Source organism: Mirounga leonina, unplaced genomic scaffold (genome assembly GCF_011800145.1).
Source record: "Mirounga leonina isolate KUSES-001 unplaced genomic scaffold, KU_Mleo_1.0 Mir_109, whole genome shotgun sequence".
NCBI classification, from domain to species: domain Eukaryota; kingdom Metazoa; phylum Chordata; class Mammalia; order Carnivora; family Phocidae; genus Mirounga; species Mirounga leonina.
In genome coordinates, this window is record NW_023270244.1 from 4,838,032 (window position 1) to 4,859,171 (window position 21,140).

General features: G+C 40.5%; 1 protein-coding gene across 5 annotated transcripts in view; it reads left to right on the plus strand.

Annotated features, from left to right (window-relative positions):
* Positions 1-1,150: 1,150 nt before the first annotated feature.
* LOC118020106 (nuclear receptor-binding factor 2) overlaps positions 1,151-21,140 on the plus strand; it is a 34,577-nt gene continuing 14,587 nt past the window's right edge. The window contains exons 1-3 of one of the 5 annotated variants that reach the window (XM_035020023.1): positions 1,153-1,391; positions 7,430-7,589; positions 18,087-18,171. Coding sequence is in view for 3 of the 5 variants with exons in the window: in XM_035020005.1 (XP_034875896.1) it covers positions 16,554-16,610; positions 18,087-18,171 (142 nt within the window). In the remaining 2 variants the exon portion in view is untranslated. Of the gene's footprint in view, positions 1,392-7,429; positions 7,590-16,190; positions 16,611-18,086; positions 18,172-18,205; positions 19,186-21,140 lie in introns of those variants that run through there. The other 4 variants (XM_035020015.1, XM_035020005.1, XM_035020042.1 and 1 more) reach the window with 4 other exon arrangements.

Here is a 21,140-nt window from a genome sequence, read left to right on the forward strand (position 1 = left end):
TGCACAGCCAGCCACTGGAAATTCACTAGGGCAGTGACACGGATTTACCACCCACGTTTACAGTTTATCTACCACCTCCAAGGGGTCTGTAATAGTTTGTTCTTTTTGCCTTATAACAAATGTATGGCTTAAAACAACACACACTCATTATCTCACAATTTCCATGGGTCGGGAGTCTGGGCATGGCTTCAGTGAGTCCTTGCCCAGGATCTCACAAGTATGCAATCAAGGTGTATGCCCGGGCTGGGGCCTCACCTGAAGCTTGGGATCCTCTTTCAAGATCACATGGCTTTTGGGCGCCTGGGTGGCTCAGTCGGTTAATCAACTGCCTTTGGCTCAGGTCATGATCCTGGAGTCCCGGGATCGAGTCCCGCATCGGGCTCCCTGCTCAGCGAGGAGCCTGCTTCTCCCTCTGACCCACCCCCCTCTCATGTACTCTCTCTCATTCTCACTCTCTCAAATGAATAAATAAATCTTTAAAAAAAAAAAAGATCACATGGCTTTTGAACAAATTCATTTCCTTGAAGCCGTCCAATTCATGGTGCCTCTATCCCAGTTCCTATCTGTTCCCTTTACAACGTAAATCACAATTATTTTTTGTCAGTGAATTCCTTGACGGAAAGAACCTAGCAGAGTAGTTTAGCATATAATTGTTAGCTTAATCAAGTATTCTATTTGGCTATTTGTAACCCATATCACTTTGCTAATTAGTTTGCTATCATCTAGAGGGCAGAGCCCTTTATCATTCGTTTGTCTCCCTCCAGGGGGAGGTCTAGTCCAGCGCATGGTTTAGCATTGCTCAAATCTGATGTTTTTTTGTTTGAAAAAAATCAGATGCAAGAATAAAGGTAGGATCGGGAGAGCAAGAGAAGGTGTAGCACAGCAGAGGGATTTTGCGAAAACTCACGGGGGCAGAAAATGGGAGAGGCCCAGAGCATAAGGCAGCCATCTTACTTAAATTTCAAGAAGGCGGTCCACCCCCACGTGATGTCAGAGAAGACTGCAAGAAGCTGAAGACACGCCTCTCGCGAGAGGAAAGATAGCCCAGGAGCAAGTGTACGCCCGTCCGTGCCCCGCCTTCCCTGAGCCCCACCCACTCCCCGGTCCTCACTCCCACCTTGAACCAGCCACGTGTGACGCCATGACGCGTGCGTGCCCGCGGCGCAGGGGGCGGGCCCGCAGCGCGCCACCGGAGGAGGAAGTGGTGCGTTTGTTGCTCCCTCTGCGCCCACTGCTGGCTCCCGGGGCGCGGAGAGGGGCAGCTGCCGTCGCCGCTGCGTCGTCCCCTTTACTACTGTTTTCCTCCATGTGCCCCGGCGCCGTCGCTCCCCTTCCTCAGGCCGCCGCTTACCCCGGGGTCTATGGAAGTAATGGAAGGACCCCTCAACCTGGTGAGTAGCCCACAGAGGGTCGCGTCCGCCCTCGGGAGCTCTTGCTTCAGGAGTCCGGTCGCGTCTCCGGCTTGCTGCAGACCCTTGAGGCCGGGAGGCGGGTTTGGCGGGGGTGGGCCTGAGGGGTAGGGGAGGCGAGCAGGCGTGGTCCCCCAGCGGCTCCGCGCAAGCAGCTCCAGAAGTTGCCCCCTTTGGTATCCCCGGGAAGTTATCACGTCCCACTTCCCGCCGCCCCGGGGCTCCCCTTGTCGCAGTGCCCTGAGCGAGGGGCTTCCACCAGCCGGGAAAGCCGCCACCTCTTCAGGCTGGAGGGAATGCCTCCAAGCGCCACGTAACCACCTCGTTGCAGCCTGGAGGGGCTCTGAAGCCGGCCAGGCAGCAGTGGTGTGTAATGCTGGGTTTAACTTCTAACACATAGGGTCTGAAGTCTGAGCCTCCTTAGTTTGGAGAGTTGGAGTAATAGCCACCCCCATTTTTCCCTCCACCCATTTCTCATCTACATTCAGATGCATAAACTGAGAATCTCCCTTCTCGAATAAGTTAGAGACAGCTGGATAAAAAAGAGGGCCGTCCCTGTTTTTAGCTCCGTTTCATCACTTTAGGCATCATGAAAACACGGTAGGTGTTTGCCCTTCTCAGAAAAAGCACTCGCTCATAGGCTATTGGCATTTCAGATGTTCCCATTAAAACAGCAGCGAGCAACACAAGTTCTTTTCTGACTACTGACTGACTACTGCATCTTTCGGTTTCTTAGAGGGTACCTATTTTGGATAGAGAAGTCAGATTATTTAAGGTTGTAGACAGGCAGGAGGAACTTTTGGAGTCACAAGTTTGCAGTTTATTTGCGGTAGTGGGCGATGGTGGCATTGGAGAAAGGGAGGTAGGGAGAATTAGTTTCTCAGGTTGGAACTCTGAACCCTAGTGTCGTGGAAGAGCCCTAGGCTGCATTTAAGCCATTCTATAGAGACGCAGTAGAGCTTGGTGGTTTGAATAAGGATTCAGGAGCTAGACTGCTTGGATTTCAGTTCTGGCTTTGTCACTTAATAGTTCTGTGACCTTGGGCAAATTAGTCGACCTCACCCTGTTTCTGGTTTGTTGTGAGGATTAAAGGAGTAAATAGGTGTAAAGGGCTTAGAACAGTACCTTGTACCTAGTACAATGTAAGAGTTAGCTATCATAGTAATCAGACCATAAGCTCTTAATTTAAAATCTCATTTGTAAAATGAAGGCTTGGGCTTGCTGCGCTTGAAAAGCCTAAGATTCTAGGACCTATAGCTGTTGTTCCCAAATAACCGATGCCAGGTTAGCTGCTCTGAGAAGCGCCTCCCAGTTTTAAGTGGAGCCTGCCCCCATTGGTAAGAGTTGTTTACACTTAAAAAGAATTGGACAAGATTTGTGAGTTTTTAAAAACCAGGGACATATCTTGCACTTTTTTTGTTTTTAAGGTGACGTATAGTTTACAGTGAAATATAATAGATGGCTCAATACTGAAACTTCACAGGAATATTATTAGAAATAACCAGCAATTTACAGAGTGCTTCAAAGTTCAAGTGTCCTTGCAAAATGACCATTGGTTCAGTTCCAGTTAGCGTCACTTTATTTGGCTAGAGGCTGCAACATAATGCCAGCCAACTGCCCCACTAGTGTGTGGTAGCTTATGAGAAGACTGGAGCTGGGTGACGGTTGTAGATGGAGCAGCAGAATCACCAGTTTAGGGCGCCTGAGTGGCTCAGTTGGTTAAGCGACTGCCTTCGGCTCAGGTCATGATCCTGGAGTTGCAGGATCGAGTCCCGCATCGGGCTCCCTGCTCGGCAGGGAGTCTGCTTCTCCCTCTGACCCTCCTCCCTCTCATGCTCTCTTTCATTCTCTCTCTCTCAAATAAATAAATAAAATCTTAAAAAAAAAAAAAAAGAATCACCAGTTTAGGAAAAATTAGTTAAATGGTGACAGTAGTATTATCTTTCTATAGAGGAGAATTTTGGCTAGAGCCTTGTCAAGTAGGCTAGCATAGTTCCACAATCCAGCCATAAAATATACGTGGACAAGTATCAGAAATTTGGCATCTTGAATTCTTACCGTTTGAGATTTGAAAGATCTGAGTTCTAGCTTAGCTGTTTATTGGAAGATAACAGTTGGACAGAGATTTAACATTTACTTGAATCATTAAGTGCTAAGTACCAATGAGAAGCCTCTGAATTTGTCACTCAGTTTTAAAAGATGGTTGGTTTTTTTTAAGACTATCACTTTTTTTTATGTCAGCAGTTAACCAACTTAGTGTCCAGTTGACTAAACGTGAGAAATAGTTCTCAGTGCTATGATTTAATGAGTGCCTGTGAAAATCCCAGTAGTTTATATAGGCTTTTTCTAATGACATTATAGTGTAGTCCAGATTTGTTGTATAAGGGCTTATTACAGTACCTAGGTTTATAATTATGTGTCCTCAGAGCATCCTTGGAATTTAGGAAGAATTGCTTCCCAGTTTTACAGAAAAATAAGCCTAGACTGAGAGAAATTAAGTAATTACTTAGATTGGTGGATCACAACTTATTTTAATATCATGACCTTTTCTAACAATAGTTCTGAATTAATGTACAGTACTCACCATTTTCATTTTAGTATGGTTCTTATTTATATTGTGGATTCTGTGTCATTAGTGCCTTTGCTTTAGTATTGATTCTCTTATGGAAGGTTTGCAGAAAGGGCCTTATGTGCTTATTTTCTGGCGGTAGATTTTTAAGATACAGAGAGATTGGTTCAAAAATAGTCATTTAAATATATAATACAGATACTGTGTTCTAGTTCTCTGGTTTTTGAAATTGGTCAAAAGAAAAACTAAATCATATTTCCATTGTTGGGGGCAGAGGAATAACTAGTCTTTGGACTGAATAAGTTTTGTTTCATCAGTTTTTTTTCTTTGGTCAATTTTTAATATAGAAAAATTATAACTTATAAAGCTACTTAGTGTATATTTAGGCATTTCTTTCCATTTAAATTTGTCAGAGTGAGTGCTGGTAGCGAATGTCAAAACTTGGCGTGAGATAATTTGTAGTTCTTTGATATGTTTACTGCCTATTTGGGAAGTGATGTCAGACCTTAATTTACACATGACTGTTGCTCATGCTTTGTTTACGTACTCTGCAAACTCTTAAGGACAGGGTCCATGTGACTATGTGGCCACAGTTGTATGTGTTTGGCTCTATTAAGTGCCGAGAATGTTTTGTTGAGTAACTGAGCTTCCCTCTAGAGTGGTGATTTCTCTTCTAAGACAAGGAATCAGATACATGTTCCAGAGAATGGCCTTGTACATACCTGGAGCCTTTATATAATTATCCCATATTACTTATGGTGGCAGTAAAATCTTTAAGGTAAAAAAGAGGCTGTTTTGAACCACTTCCTTGTTGCCCTAAAAAATTTCAAGTTCATCCTGTCACAGCTATGTTGGGCCCAATGGAAGCACTCTGGGGAAAGGTGGTAGAGCACTAAGACTTATTCAACAATTACTAAGTGCTAGGATTGGCATCCGGCACTTTACATATATAGTTGACCCTTGAACAATGTGAGGATTAGGGGTGCCAGCCTCCTGTCTGGTCAAAAACTCCATGTATAACTTTTCACTCCCCAAAGACTTTTTTTATGATTATACTGTCAATTTTTATTTATAACATTACTACCTTCCTTAAATTTCTGAATATTCCTTTATTATTTCCACATTTTCTGTATATTCAACAATAATCATAAATAATTTTTAAAAATATTTATTTATTTGGGGGGGCGGGTGATGGGCAGAGGGAGAGGGAGAGTGAATCTAAAGCAGGCTCCCTGCTGAATGCAGAGCCTGATGTGGGCTTAATGTGACGACTCTGAGATCATGACCTGAGCTGAAATCAAGAGAGTCTAACGTTCAACGGACTGAGCTACCCAGGCACCCCCCCCATAAAGAATATTATTAATACATGAGAACATAATTTAAATATGCCTCTGTTATTTTACCAGTATTTACATAAACTTAAATATTTCTGTTTCCATGACCCTAATAGTCTTATTTATTTAATGTTTCAAGTTTTTATTTAAATTCTAGTTAACATATAGTGTACTCTTAGTTTCAGGAGTAGAATTTAGTGATTCATCACTTACATATAACACCCATTGCTCAGTCACAAGTATCCTCCTTAACACCTGTCACTTAGTCCACTGCCTCCCCACCCCCCACCTACCCTCCAGCAACCCTATTTGTTTTCTGTAGTTAAGAATCTCTCTAATGGTTTGCTTCCCTCCTTTTTTCTTTCTCTTATGTTCATCTGTTTTTTTTTTCCCTTAAATTCCACATAATGAGTGAAATCATATGGTATTTGTCTCTCTAACTTATTTCGTTTAGCATAATACTCTAGTTCCATCCACATCATTGCAAATGGCAAGATTTCATTCTTTTTGATGACTAATACTCCATTGTATATATATATATATACCACATCTCTAACCATTCACCAGTCGATGGACATTTGGGCTCTATCCATAATTTGGCTATTGTGATAATGTTGCTATAAATATTGGCATGCATTGGTCCTTTGAATCACTATTTTTGTATCCTTTGGATAAATTCCTAGTAGTGCAATTGTTGGGTCATAGGGTAGTTTTATTTTTAACTTTTTGAGGAACCTCCATACTCTTTTCCAGAGTGGCTGCACCAGTTTGCATTCCCACCAATAGTGCAAGAGGATTCCCCTTTCTCCGCATCCCCGCCAACCCGTTACTTCTTGTGTTGTTAATTTTAGCCATTCTGACAAGTGTGAGGTGATATCTCACTGTAGTTTTTATTTGTATTTCCCTGATAATGAGCAATGTTGATCATCTTTTCATGTGACTGCTGGCCATCTGGATGTCTTCTTTGGAAAAATGTCTATTCATGTCTTCTGCCCATTTCTTAACTGGGATTGTTTTTGGGGTGTTGATTTTGATAAGTTCTTTATAGATTTTGGACTAACCCTTTCTCAGATATGTCATTTGCAAATATCTTCTCCCATTCTGAAGGTTGCCTTTTAGTTTTGTTGATTGTTTCCTTGAAATCCCAGTAGTTCATTTTCGCTTTTGTTTCCCTTGCCTCTGGAGATGTGTCTAGTAAGAAGTTGCTACGACTGATGTCAGTGGGGTTGCTGCCTGTGTTCTCTAGGATTTTGATAGTTTCCTTTCTCACATTTAGATCTTCCATCCCTTTTGAATTTATTTTTGTGTATGGTGTTTAAGAGAGTGGTCCAGTTTCATTCTTTTGCATGTTGCTGTCCAGTTTTCCCAACTCCCTGAAGACTTAACTAATAGCCTACTGTTGACTGAAAGCCTTACCAATAACATAAACAGTTGATTAACACATATTTTGTATATGTATTATGTACCATATTCTTACAATAAACTAGAGAAAAGAAAATACTAAAATCATAAGGAAAATACTTTACAATACTACACTGTAACTGGAAAAAAAAAATCCACGTGTAAGTGGACCTGTGCAGTTTGAACCAATGTTGTTCAAGGGTCAACTGTATTATTTATCTTCTTAGTAGCTGTATATTTCCCCATTTTACTGATGAAGAATTGAAATGCCAAGTAAATGTGATAGTGGGATTTGAAAGCAAGATTCTCATTAAAATAGTGATGTTACTGTTAGATCAGTGTTTGCCTATTTGTTTTGACTGTGATCCACAGTAAGATTTTTATGTAATGACCAGTACACACATACATATGTATATATTACTGCAGAGCTGCCACATTTTGCATATGCCTCTTGAAATTGTGCAAAATGCAGGGGCTCTCATAAATTTCACCCAAAACAAAACTCTAATATTTACTATTACAAATATTTTTTAAAACTTTAAGAGTAATATTTACTATTATTTACTATATAATGTTTCCTATTAGGTTTTTTAAACTCTAATATTTACTATTAGAGCTTAAATATTTACTCTAATATTTACTATTAGGTTTTTTAAAATGCTGGTTTTGACCCACTAAATTGATTTCACAACTCACTGGTGGATTGTATCCTACAGTTTGTCTTCACAGCAGATGGTGGCAGTTCTGAAGAAAAGTAAGCTACACTGGAAAGGAAGTAGGAAAAAAGATGCAGCAGAGCTGCATGTGGGAGAAATTGATCCTTAGACTTAAAATCAAAAACAGGTCTTGGACTTCTCTAACACTTGAACAGTTATCGTAAGTATAATTACATTACATTAGTTTGACAGGTCAATTCAGTACTTACTTTACTGTTAGGAGATACTGTTTGCCTGTAGGAGACTTACAGTGAATTTATTGGGGAAGGGAGAGTAAATGCAGCTTCTCCTTTGCTCTCTATTGAAGACTCTACCACAAGGTTCAAGAGGACGTTACATTTTCCTCTGCCTTTTTGGTATCGTGTTTGTTATGGTGTTCCTCTTGTCATCTTTACGTACAGCTTTCCCCAAGGGCACGGAAATAAATACATGAAAAGTAATAGAAGGTAATACTGTTTTCCTTTGGGAAAAAAGACAATACTGAATCTGTATTTTTAAAGCAGTTAGTATGTGGAAGTAGGAGGTATTTCTTGGTGGGGGCAGTCACTAAGTAATCTAGTTGTAGTTAGGATTTTCACTGGTTGCAGGTGATGAAAGCCACTTAAGATTAGCTAATGCCAAAAGGGATAGTTTATTGGAATCAAAAGAAAGGTGCAGGAAGGGCAGGGCTACAGTGTAGGTGGGTCTAAGAACATACGGGACCTGAGACTCAAAGATAATCAGATTCTCCCTCTGCCTCTGCAGGCTTGACTGCTCTACTTCTCTCTGCAGACTTACATTATTTGGTTAATTCCTGAATGTCACATTAGTTACAACCACTTAAAACTTTCTTGACAGACTCTGTGTTCCTAAGCTTGAAAATCTAGTGGAACAAATTCTTTAGGTGTCCAGGGGACGAGGTAATATAAGAATATGGCAACTTCCACAAGAATCCTATTTGATTACCTAGGAAGAAGAGCAGTTAACGGGAGTGGGATTATGTGTAAAGTGTTGGCTGTTTCTGAGGAGGATTCAACAAGGGAGGAATTTGTACAGGGCATACAGTAAGACATTACTAAATCTGAAGCTGTTTTACTTTTTGTAAATGTTTTAGAGCATTTTGTAGTATTGGGCTTTCATTTGTACTCAAGAGGGAGTAGGAAAATTCTGGTTAAAATGCTCTAGAGATTGGTTGTTGGATGAAATAGTGAATGAAGTAAGTGCACCAAGGACCAATTATTTCTTTGTATATATGTATATACATATATGTAGTTATTTTAGATTTTGATGCAGTTTTATTCTGATATTTTTCTGAAATACAGTAATGTTATGTCAGCATTTATCAATCTCCCATCCTTCCATGCGACTTAGCATTCATTCCCTCATCCAGCTAACCCAACAACTGTGAGTAAGTACTGTCTCCTCAGATACTGTTCTGGATCTCAGGCATTCAACAGTGAATGGGACAAGGTCCCAATTCTTACAGAACTTTTGTCCCACGTCTCTAGTTTTCATCTGTTGTGTCCTCATTCCGTATTTTCTTTAATATCTGAAGCATAGTTACTTTGAGTTCCTTGATGTGAATTCCAAAATATGGATTATCTCTAGGTCTGTTTCCGTCGTCTTTCTCTTTATTTTCAGTCACTTTTTCCTGCTTCACATGCTTAGTAAGTTTATTGTATGTCATGCATTGTGGATGATGTGTTTGTTGTAGAGACTGAAATAGGAATTTTCCTCCAAAGAGTATTTTGTTCTGGTTGGCAGTTAAAATACAGGCAGATCACCATGATCTAGTCTAAATTTGGTTTTTAGGCTTTATTAGGGTGGGTCTATTTTACTTTTACCCATAATGCATAGAGTGTGATCCTTAGTCCCAGGGCTGACCTTCTGGGGCCTGAACTGAAAGCTCTGGTGTTCACCAAGGTTACTGTAGTCTGTACAGCCTAAACTGCAGCCTGTCTCCCCAATGTTGTGTGGCTTCTGAAATGTCTGCGCAGTGTCTGCTAGGCCTTCTGGAGTTATACCCTGTGCATGTGCAGCTTAGGCATTTGGTAAGGACCTGAGAGGACTTAAAAAAAAAAAAAATTATTTATTTGTCAAAGAGAGACAGAGAGCACAAGCAGGGGGAGAAGCAGGCTCCCCGCTGAGCAGGGACCCCCCAATGCGGGGCTCGATCCCAGGACCCTGGGATCATGACCTGAGCCGAAGGTAGCCGCTTAACCGACTGAGCCACCCAGGCATCCTCTGAGAGGATTTTTTATGCCTATTTTTAGGTTGTCTTCTTCACTGCAGTTCCCTCCAATCCTGGACCCTCCTCAAATTCCAGCCTTTGACTCCAGTCCCCATTCCTCTTTCCCAATTAGATACTGCCGTCTACTTGGGTTTTATTTTTCTGCACTACATTTTGGAAAGTGCTCTCAGAAAGAAAGCCAGGTGAATGTAGTTCTCACCTTGTGCTTTTCCCTTTTCTTGAAAATGTAGCCTTCTGTTACTTTTTTGTTTAGTGTCTGTAAACTGTTTTTTTATATACTGTATCCAGCTTTGTAATTGTCTACAGCTGGAGGTAAGCCAATGCTAGCTACTCCCTCATAGGGGGATCATAAATCTAAATCTCCATGAGAATTCAAGAGGTTCTCAACAAAATTACATCAGTTTATTGTAAACCCTAAATGCCAGAGAGTACTTTAATATGAGATCGTAGTATCATGAAATCTAATACTTAGTACTCAGTGACAAGTATCACAATCTCATGAGGATTGGCCAGTCACTGCTTTCCCTATGTAAACATCTATTTCTAGGGCTGCTTGGATAGCTCAGTCAGTAGAGCATGTGATTCTTGATCTTGGGTTGTGAGTTGAAGCCCCACATTGGGTGTAGAGTTTACTTAAAGAAAAAATTTTCTAGATAAGAGTTTGAGGCAGCTTACAGTGAAAGATGAAGATGCCATACTATTAATATATGACTTATACAGTAAAGTATTGCAAGATTTAGGAGCTTAAAATAACACACATTTGTTTTCTCACAATTTCTGTGAGGCAGGAATAAGGGCATGGCTTAGTTGGGTCCTTTGCTATATAGGGTCTCTCAAGACTGCCCTCAAGGTGTCATCTGGGGCTGCAGTCCCATTTGAAGGTTCCACTGGGTCAGGAGCTACTTCCGTGCTTACTCACATGGTTGATGGTAGGATTTAATTCCTTGAGGGCTTTGTAATCAACGTTTGGATTCAGTTCCTTGCTGGTTGTTGGCAGACTACGCTCAGTTTCTTCCACGTGAGCCTTTCCATAGGGCAGTTCACAACAGGACTGGTGGCTTAGTTAAAGTGAGCAAGGGAGAGAAAGTGCTACCAAGATGAAAGTGACAGTCTTTTGTAAACTAATCATAGAAACAACATCCACCACCTTTGCTATATTCTGTTCCTTTAGATGCAAGTCACTAGGTTTAGCACACATGAGAGGGGAAGAGATTACATAAGTGTGTGAATACCAGAAGGCAGGGGTCATTGGGAGCTACATCAGAATCTGCTTACTACAGTTGTTGATAGAGAAGCAAAGAAAATAACTGAATCAACAAAGAATATCAAGAAAATATAATTGTGTGGGACTACATCAAACTAATAAGCTGCACAGCAAAGGAAATCATCGACAAAATGAATGGGAGAAAATATTTGCAAATCCTATATCTGATAAGGTGTTAATGTCTAAAATATATCAAGAATTCATATAACTCAATAGCAGAAAAGCAAACAGTCCAATTAAAAAATGGGCAAAGGGGGGCGCCTGGGTGGCTCAGTTGGTTAAGCGTCTGCCTTTGGCTCAGGTCATGATGCCAGGGTCCTGGGATCGAGCCCCTCATTGGGCTCCCTTCTCCTCAGGGAGCCTGCTTCTCCCTCTCCTCGTGCCTGCCGCTCCCTGTGCTTGTGCTCTCTGTCAAATGAATAAATCTTTTAAAAAAAAATGGGCAGAGGATTTGAGTAGACATTATTCCTTTTTTTTTTTTTTTAAGATTTTATTTATTAGAGGAAGAGAGCATGAGTGATGGAGAAGTAGGATACCCTCCTGAGCAGGGATCCCGACGCAGAGCTCAATCCCAGCACCCTGGGATCATAACCTGAGCTGAAGGCAGACACTTAACCAACTGAGCTACCTAAGCACCCCAAATAGACCTTTTTCTATAGGAGACATGCAGATGGCCAACTGGTACATGAAAAGATACCTAAATCACTGATAATCAGGAAATGCACATCAAAACCACAATGAGATACCATCTTACCTATGTTAGAATGGCTAATATCAAAAAGGCTAGAAGTGACAATTGTTGGCTAGGATGTGAAAAAAAAGAGAACCCTTGTGCACTATTGGTGGGAATGCAAATTGGTGCAGCCACTGTGGAAAACAGTATGGAGGTTCTTCAAAAAATTAAGAATAGAACTACCTTATGATCCAACGGTTCCACTTCTGGGTATTTGAAGAAAATGAAAACACTAACTTGAAAAGATATATGGACTCCATATTCATTGAAGCTTTATTTATTTATGTATGTATGTGACAGAGAGATAGCGAGAGCAGGAACACAAGCAGGGGGAGTGGGAGAGGGAGAAGCAGGCCTCCCGCCGAGCAGGGAGCCCGACGTGGGACTCAATCCCAGGACCCTGGGATCATGACCTGAGCCGAAGGCAGACGCCTAACGACTGAGCCACCCAGGCGCCCGAAGCGTTATTTATAATAGCCAAGATATGGAAACAGCCTAAGTTTCCATTGATGGATGAATGGATAAAGATGTGGTACTTATACATTGGGATATTATTTAGCCACACACACACACACAATGAGATCTTCCCATTTATGGCAAAATGAATGGACACAGAGGGCATTATGCTATGTGAAGTAAGTCAGAGAAAGACAGATATGTGTGATTTTACTTACATATGGAACTTAAAAGGCAAAAAAAAAAAAAAAACACCAAAAAACCAGGCTCATAGAACAGATTGGTAGTTGCCTTAAGTGGCGGTGAGGGGGTGCTCAGAATAGATGGAGGAGGTCAGAAGGTACAAACTTGTAGTTATAAATAAGTCCTGGGATATAATGTATAGCATGGTGACTGTTGCTAATAATACTGTATTGCGTATTTGAAAGTTGCAAAGATAGTAGATCTTAAAAGTCTTCATCTGAAGAAAAAGTTTTGGGGCAACTGGATGGCTCAGTTGGTTAAGTGTGCGACTCTTGATTTCGGCTCAGGTCATGATCTCAGGGTCATGCTTAAGATGCTCTCTCTCAGGCGCCTGGGTGGCTCGGTTGGTTAAGCGACTGCCTTCGGCTCAGGTCATGATCCCGGAGTCCTGGGATCGAGTCCCACATCGGGCTCCCAGCTCAGCGGGGAGCCTGCTTCTCCCTCTGACCCTATCCCCTCTCATGCTGTTTTTCTCTCTCTCTCTCAAATAAATAAAATCTTTAAAAAAAAAAGATGCTCTCTCTCCCTCTCCCTCTGCTCCCCACCTCTTAAAAAAAAGAAAGTTTTTTGTAATGTATGGTGTATGATGTTAAATTATTGTAGTGATCATTTTCCAATATATACAAATATCAAGTCATGTACACCTGAAACTAATAAAATGTTACATGTCAACTATACCTGAATTAAAAAAGAAAATATCCTGTGGGAAGCAACTACTAATGATTAGTTAACTGTGATATATTAGAATGGAAAAGATAATCAGGACAGAAAAGACTAATTTTTTATTTTTATTTTGAAGTATTTTATTTTGAAGTATAGTTGACAGTGTTATATATTAGTTTCAGGTGTACAACATAGTGATTTAACAATTCTATACATTACTCAGTGCTCACTATAAATAGTCACCATCTGTCACCATACAACGTTGTTATGTTGTTATTGACTATATTGCACTTTTCATCTCCGTGACTTATTTTATAACTGGAAGTTTGTATCTCTTAATTATCTTCACCTATTTCGTTCATCAGCCCACCCCTCTTCCCTCTGGCCACCACCAGTTCTCTGTTTATGAGTCTGTTTCTGTTTTGTTGTTTTGGAAAACACTGATTTTTATGAAAGATTTATATACACTTTTATAAGAAATCCAGAGGGTTAAAACAGACAAAAAATTGAGCTCATTTGTTTATCAGCAAGGGAGATGAAGATGGGTTAATGGAATTGAAGCTCTTGAAGAGTGTTAGGTTGCTTTTTCCGCCTAACAGTTTCCTGGCCAGGATTGATACTTTAAGAAAAAGATAAATAAAATTTAAGCTTAATTTGTTTTGTTTAGTAGCCAAAATAGATGCATTCTTGGCTTAAACATTTTTTGACTGGTTAGTGAAACCATTCATAAAGACCTGGAGTGTCTTTTACCCTTTCTTAATGAATATGAAATATTGAGATACAGCCTTTTCCATAAATCAGTGCATCTTGAAATACTTGGCAAACCCCCCCCCATGTTATCAGAATTAAAATATATCACTGCCCAGACTGCTTTTAGAATCTCTCAACCAACATTCCCATTTCAGTTGCTTCTTGTTCCTGTTTTATTTTGAATTACCAAAGAAACTTATTTATAGACTTAGTATGTTTAATGGCTGTGATTCTACCAAGAACAGTATTTAAAGAGATTAATTTTAACTTAACGGGATCTTTAAAAATTGTTTTAAAAATAAGTATTGGGGTGCCTGGGTAGCTTAGTAGGTTAAGTGTCTGACTCTTGATCCACAGGGTTGTGAGTTCAAGCCCCAGCATGGAGCCTACTTAAAAAAAAAAGAAAAAGGAAGTATCAATAATAAATAAATAAATAAATAAAAATAAGTATTACCAAAATAAATTTCCCATAATATCTTCAGTTAGAAAAAAAAAAGCAATTTAGTCTCCCCAACTACATTGTGAACTTGATGGCAAGTACCGCCAAGGCTTCTCTTGTCTTTTAACTAGTTTAATTTTCATAATACTCTCATTTTAGAGATGGGAAAACTCAGGCAGAAAGTTAAGAAAGCCAATTTCATGTGTCTAGTAAGTGTTCAAGCTGAGATTTGAACCTAAGCAGTCAAGCTCTGTATGGAGTCTGGGCTTGCTGGGTGTCTAACAAGAACTTAGTAGGAACTGTATTTTTTTTTTTTTTTTTTAAGATTTTATTTATTTATTTGACAGAGAGCGAGAGCAGGAACACAAGCAGGGGGAGTGGGAGAGCGAGAAGCAGGCTTCCTGCTAAGCAGGGAGCCCAATGTGGGACTCGATCCCAGGACCCTGGGATCATGACCTGAGCCGAAGGCAGACGCTTAACGACTGAGCCACCCAGGCGCCCTGTATTTTTTACTTTTTTTTAATAGGGAATTTGATTGCTATGATGCCAGATGACCTAGAGTAGGTGTGTGTTTTTATTTATTTATTTATTTATTTATTTATTTATTTATTTATTTATTTATTTATTTAAAGATTTTATTTATTTGACAGAGAGAAACACAGTGAGAGAGGGAGCACAAGCAGGGGGAAGTGGAGGGAGAAGCAGGCTCCCCGCTAAGCAGGGAGCCCAATGCGGGGCTCAGTCCCAGGACCCTGGGACCATGACCTGAGCTGAAGGCAGACGCTTAATGACTGAGCCACCCAGGTGCCCCAGGTGTGTGTTTTTAAATGAGCTGTAACTCCTGAATTGGCAGAGTGATCAGAGATTGGACTTTACATGGGGAGGTTTTAGTGAATTCAAGACAAGTAGGAGATACTGTTCTCACCACTTAAGAACTTTTTCTTTGGTGTTCAAGAAACAATTTATTCTGTTACTGTGGAGCTTGAAGTTGAATTAGGGAGCTTCTTAAGTATAGTACAAGGTAGAAAGTGGTTAATGTCATCAGAGACACAGATGCAGCATCAGAGCGAGGTGACCTCAGAGAGCATCTCATCCCTGCTTCTCAGAGTGTGTCTAGGAGCCAGCTGCTTCACCTGCACCCGCTCTAGACCTACAGAATCAGTCTGCATTTTAACCAGATCCCCAGGTGATTTGTATTCCATTAAAACTTAAGCACCAATCTGGTCCATGTCTATCATTTTACAGAGCTTGAAGAATGAAGTAATTTAACTAGTTAGTGGGAAAGCCAAAACTTGAGTCCAGAGCCCTGGGTTCATAGTAGGGATGGATCTGCACTTTGCCATGCACAGTTAGGAGGTACTTTGGAATTTCAGAGCAGGTTTGTCTCTTATGTATGGCTTTTCTTGCAATGCTCAGAAAGGTTAAGCCACCTGCAGATTCACCCCTTTCTTTTTTTCTTTTACCACCTAGACTTAGAGCCTTGTTGATAGAGTGCCAGTTGCTTTATATTAGCAGAACACATTACTTAGAGAAACTGTGTTGATCATAACTTAGCTTTCTTCGTGTATAGTCTCTTCCCAAAAGATCTGTATCATTTCTGGGTACTATAAAATACTCCTGTGTTCAGAACATATAGTCATTTCTTTTACCCATTATTATTTTCAGGAATAAATTGAGGCTTAGAGAGAAAGTTTAGTTATTATTTGAAGAATAAAAGCCTCTGAAACAGTTGAAATGGATGATCTTGCTTTTAAGAGTGTTGCTGTGTCTTCCTTCCAAAAATAGAAGGGAAAATGTAAACAGGCATTGCCAGGAGGGCTGTTTTCTACTTTTGTCTTCACCTCTGTTTTAAATTGAGCATGATTTGCAAACATGCCCAGAATATTTCTAATCTCAGTTGCAAAACTGATTCTCTGAAGTATTTTTGTGAGGCATTTGTGGCACAGTTTTTGAAAAACATTCAAGTTAAGCCACTTTACACCTGACGGTACAGATTTGCTTTTTGCCTTCTTAAAACATTGAGGTAAAGGGATGCCTGGCTGGCTCAGTTGTAAGAGCATGTGACTCTTGATCTCGGGGTCCTGAGTTCAAGCCCCATATTTGGTATAGAGATTACTGAAAAAGTAAATAAACTTAAAATTTTTCTAAATTGTGGTAAAGTACACACAGCATAAAATATACTCTATCATTTTTAAGTACACGGTATAGCAGCAAGTATATTCACTTACCGTGCAGCAGGTCTCCAGAACCTTTCACCTCGCAAAACTGAAACTCTACACCTTCAACAACAGCTCCTCACTTTTCTCTCACCACCCCCTGGCAACCACTATTTCACTTTCTGTTTTGATGAGTTTGACTACATTAGGTACCCACATAAGTGGGATCATACGTATTTGTCTTTTGGTAAGTGGCTTATTTTCTATTTTATTATTAGGATAATGTTCTCGGAGTTCATCCATGTTGTAGCATGTGTTGGAATTTCCTTCCTTTGCAAGGCTGACTACGAATTCCCTTGTGTGTGTGTGTATATATTTATATACCGCATTTTGTTCCTCCGTTGATCTGTTGATCCCATGTTCTGACTGCTGTGACTAATGCTGCTGCGGACCTGAGTGTACAGTGCTTTTCCCTTCTTTCTTAAGCTTTGCTAAATCATCTGTGAGTTTGTGAGGAAAACTACACTAGTTAGAAGAATTGAGTTGATCATTTCTTTCTTCTTTGCTGCTAATTGTATAACCTTAGGTGAGATATGTGGCCCCTAGGAGTCTGCTGGACGTCCTTATGTCAGAAAGGGAAATACATAAAGTTGTAGGAATTCATAAAGTGTAGCACAGATGTGAAGAGGCCAGTGACTACTTATTAATCGATTTTCCTTTACATTCGGGGGCACTTTAGTCATTTGCTTTTGGAAGTTCTGAGTTTGTTGTTTTGTGGTCAGTGGTACCTGAAAAAGAAATCACTGTAATATTAAATATTTGTATAGTCAGGGGTGCCTGGGTGGCTCAGTCATTAAGCATCTGCCTTCGGCTCAGGTCATGATCCCAGGGTCCTGGGATCGAGCCCTGCGTCAGGCTCCCTGCTCGGCGGGAAGCCTGCTTCTCCCTTTCCCACTCCCCCTGCTTGTGTTCCCTCTCCTGCTGTGTCTCTGTCAAATAAAAAAATAAAATCTTAAAAAAATTTTTTGTATAGTTAATTCTTCAACTGTACAGTGCAAATTTTTATCTTAAAAACAAATAGTAACTGTAATGTTGGAAGGGAAGAATGAGTTGATATAAGAGAAGCTTGACTTCTCTGGAAATTTCCTGATTTTAGTTGTTGAACGATACAAACTAGTGAAAGGATTCACAAGATGACTTTTGTTTTGAAAGGTTGTTAAAAATCAAGTAACTACACATTTTAGGTAGCAATCTGTGATTGTAACTCTTGGTTAATCTCTGAAGAGTGGAAGAATATGAGTCACTGAAGTAGTTAAGTGCCTGGTGTGAAATGTAATGGTTTATTGGTAGAGTTGAGAGAAGTTGCCAATCCTTTCAGATGCTACAGCTCAAGGAGCTATCCATTAGATTTCTTACTGATATAGCTGTAATGGTTTGATGTGTGGCAAAAAAGGGCATCATTTATCTTGTCCAAAAAAAAAAATTTTTTTTTAAAGAGATTTTGACAGAGAGAGAGAGAGAGCACAAGTAGGCAGAGAGGCAGGCAGAGGGAGAAGCAGGCTCTCCACTGAGCAGGGAGCCCGACGTGGGGCTCGATCCCATCATGACCTGAGCCGAAGGCAGACACTTAACCGACTGAGCCACCCAGACGCCCCTAAAAAATTTTTTTTAAGTCCTATCTTTTTATATAATTCAGAGGAATTTGGGAATGTTTGTCTTCTAGGCTCATCAACAGAGCAGACGAGCAGATCGTTTATTAGCTGCAGGGAAATACGAAGAGGCTATTTCTTGTCACAAAAAGGCCTCAGGTGAGTATTCTTCTAAAGAAATACTGAGTCTAAAACTGGAGGGCAATTTCTTTTCTCCAGCCATCTCTCAACAAGTTATTCAGAATGAAAGTCCCAGTAGTAATGATAGGGTGTTGCCCTGCATGTACAAGGTTGACACTACTGACCCACCAGGACATCAGTTTGGATTACTTTTCAAGTGAGTATGTTGGATTTCCTAGTTCCTCCTAACCTAGTCTTCCTAAACCATGAAGGTTGCATATGCCATATTGGTAAATGACTCTGGACACAGCTTTCTGAATCCAAAGATTCCTAAAGGTAGAAGTGATTGCAAGAAGTCTACCACTTTATCTTATTTGTTATGGAAAATGAATTTTAAATAGCCGTTTTGGGTTATGAAAGTAATAACTAAATTTTAACCGATTAGTTTTCACTGAATTTGTTTTCTAAGATGCTGGTAATACTCTTTGTTTAGCTTCTTTCTGAATATTTCATCTGTACATTTGTGCCTATGGTATCATGCTGATGATCGCTTTCTTTTAGGTATGAAATTTAGAATTAATGACTTCTTATCAAACAGTTATTTTATCCCAGTCAGTTGCAGTTTAGCATATGTTGAACTCAGAAATAGATATTTGGGGTCTGTTATGTAAAGACTGGTTTCTGTTGGCTGATTAACAAACCTAAAAACCTCGGGGAGGGAGTGATTTACTCATGCTGCATTCAAAATAGGCCACCTTTCTTAGAGCGAGGAAGACACTTTTTTTCTAGGCCACTGTGATGATTAAAACCATGTTGTTTCTTGGCAGAGTGTACCCTCCAGTGTGCCTTAGGGCTGGACTACAGACCACACGGTTGGATACTGGTTTGACTAAGTTCTTTTATGTCAGTGATTTTTGCCTACACGCCCGTGATTTTCAGAGAAAATTTCAAGTCTTATTTTTAAAAGAATTAGTTTTGCCACTGAAGTGTACCCCTTCAGCAGTAAGGCTGAGGGCCTAATATGTACCCTGTAAGTCTTTGTGAATTTTTATGGTGAGTTTCATGGAGAGCTTTATACAAAATTAAACTTGGCAGCTAGTGCTCTTTAAATCTTTCATAAACTGTATTTTGTTGTGAATCAAATTGTTAATTTTATAGTCACCTTACAGAAAAGACAATGTACTACACTATTAAAAAAAAAAACAAACAGTGTTGTGTAGGGTGACTGGGTGGCTCAGGCGGTTACGGGTCTGCCTTTGGCTCAGGTCATGATCCCAGGGTCCTGGGATCGAACCCCTGCTCAGTGGGGAGCTTGTTTCTCCCTCTACCTGCCACTCCTGCTTGTACTCTCTCTCTCTCTGTCAAATAAAGAAAATATTTTTAAAAAATGCTGTGGATGAATGCCACTGAAATAATACCGCAGTGGTTGTGGTTACATGTATATAAAATAAAATACAATGGAGTGACCAGCATATGTTGTGCATTGAGCAGTAGGAGATTCTGAGTATATAAAAGGGAGAAAGGTCTCCTTCATTCCTAACCTATATCCCTGTCTTTTTTTTTTTTTTAAGATTTTATTTATTTATTTGAGAGAGCACAAGAGGGAGGAGGGTCAGAGGGAGAAGCAGACTCCCTGCTGAGCAGGGAGCCCGATGCGGGGCTCGATCCAGGGACTGCAGGATCATGACCTGAGTCGAAGGCAGACTCTTAACCGACTGAGCCACCCAGACACCCTCTACATCCCTGTCTTTATTTGAGGAGTTAAGATTGATGTTGGGCTTTACACGCCCCTTCCTACTTTGTCAGTATCTGCATTCTGCCACATTCTCAGGAGTAGAAAAGATAAAGGCAGCCTTTTGGATCCCATTAGCTCTAATTAGGGAGAGAATTTAAGTGTGATTAGTTAATCCCACTGAGCTGATTTGATTTGGAGTTCAGACTTGGTTAAAAATAGCCTTGTGGGGCGCCTGAGTGGCTCAGTCATTAAGCTTCTCCCTTCGGCTTAGGTCATGATTCCTGGGATCGAGCCCTGCATTGGGCTCCGCATCGGGCTCCCTGCTCAGCGGGAAGCCTGCTTCTCCCTCTTCCACTCCCTCTGCTTGTGTTTCCTCTCTCGCTCTGTCAAATACATAAATAAAATCTTTTTTTTTTTTTAAAGATTTTTATTTATTTATTTGACAGAGACATAGCGAGAGCAGGAACACAAGCAGGGGGAGTGGGAGAGGGAGAAGCAGGCTTCCTGCCGAGCAGGGAGCCCGATGTGGGACTCGATCCTAGGACCCTGGGATCATGACCTGAGCCGAAGGCAGACGCTTAACGACTGAGCCACCCAGGCGCCCTACATAAATAAAATCTTTAAAAAAAAAATAGCCTTGTGTTTCAGAGTGGAGTTGAAAATTGACGTGGTTAGGGGTGCCTGGGTGGCTCAGTCGTTAGAATTCTTACTTGTAGTCTTACACAGTCCACTTCCCTAAGTGGGTTTCATTTTTTTCACAAATAGCAAAAAGAGCAAATTTATGTTATTTATAAGTACATATTTTTAAGATTTTGTTTTTAAGTGATCTACACCGAACGTGGGGCTGAGCTTAAAATCCTGAGATCGAGTCACACACTACTGACTAAGCCAGCTAAGTGCCCCTTAAGACCCAAATTTTATTTATTTATTTATTTATATTTTTTAAAGAGTTTATTTATTTTTGACAGAGAGAGAGTGTACAAGCAGGAGAAGCAGCAGGCAGAGGGAGAGGGAGAAGCAGACTCTCTGCTGAGCAGGGAGCCCGATGCGGGGCTCGATACCAGGACCCTGGCATCATGACCCGAGCCGAAGGCAGTCTGTATGCAGCTATTCAGACTTACTATAGGAATAAAGGGCAAAAGTTGAGAAAAAAATATAAGTATGGCTAGAGCAAAGGCTATAGAACCAACTGTTTTCTGTTGGGGAGAGACCATCCAGTTAATCTGTATCTTAAAGACTATGATAGAAACTGGCAGACAACAAAACCATTTAA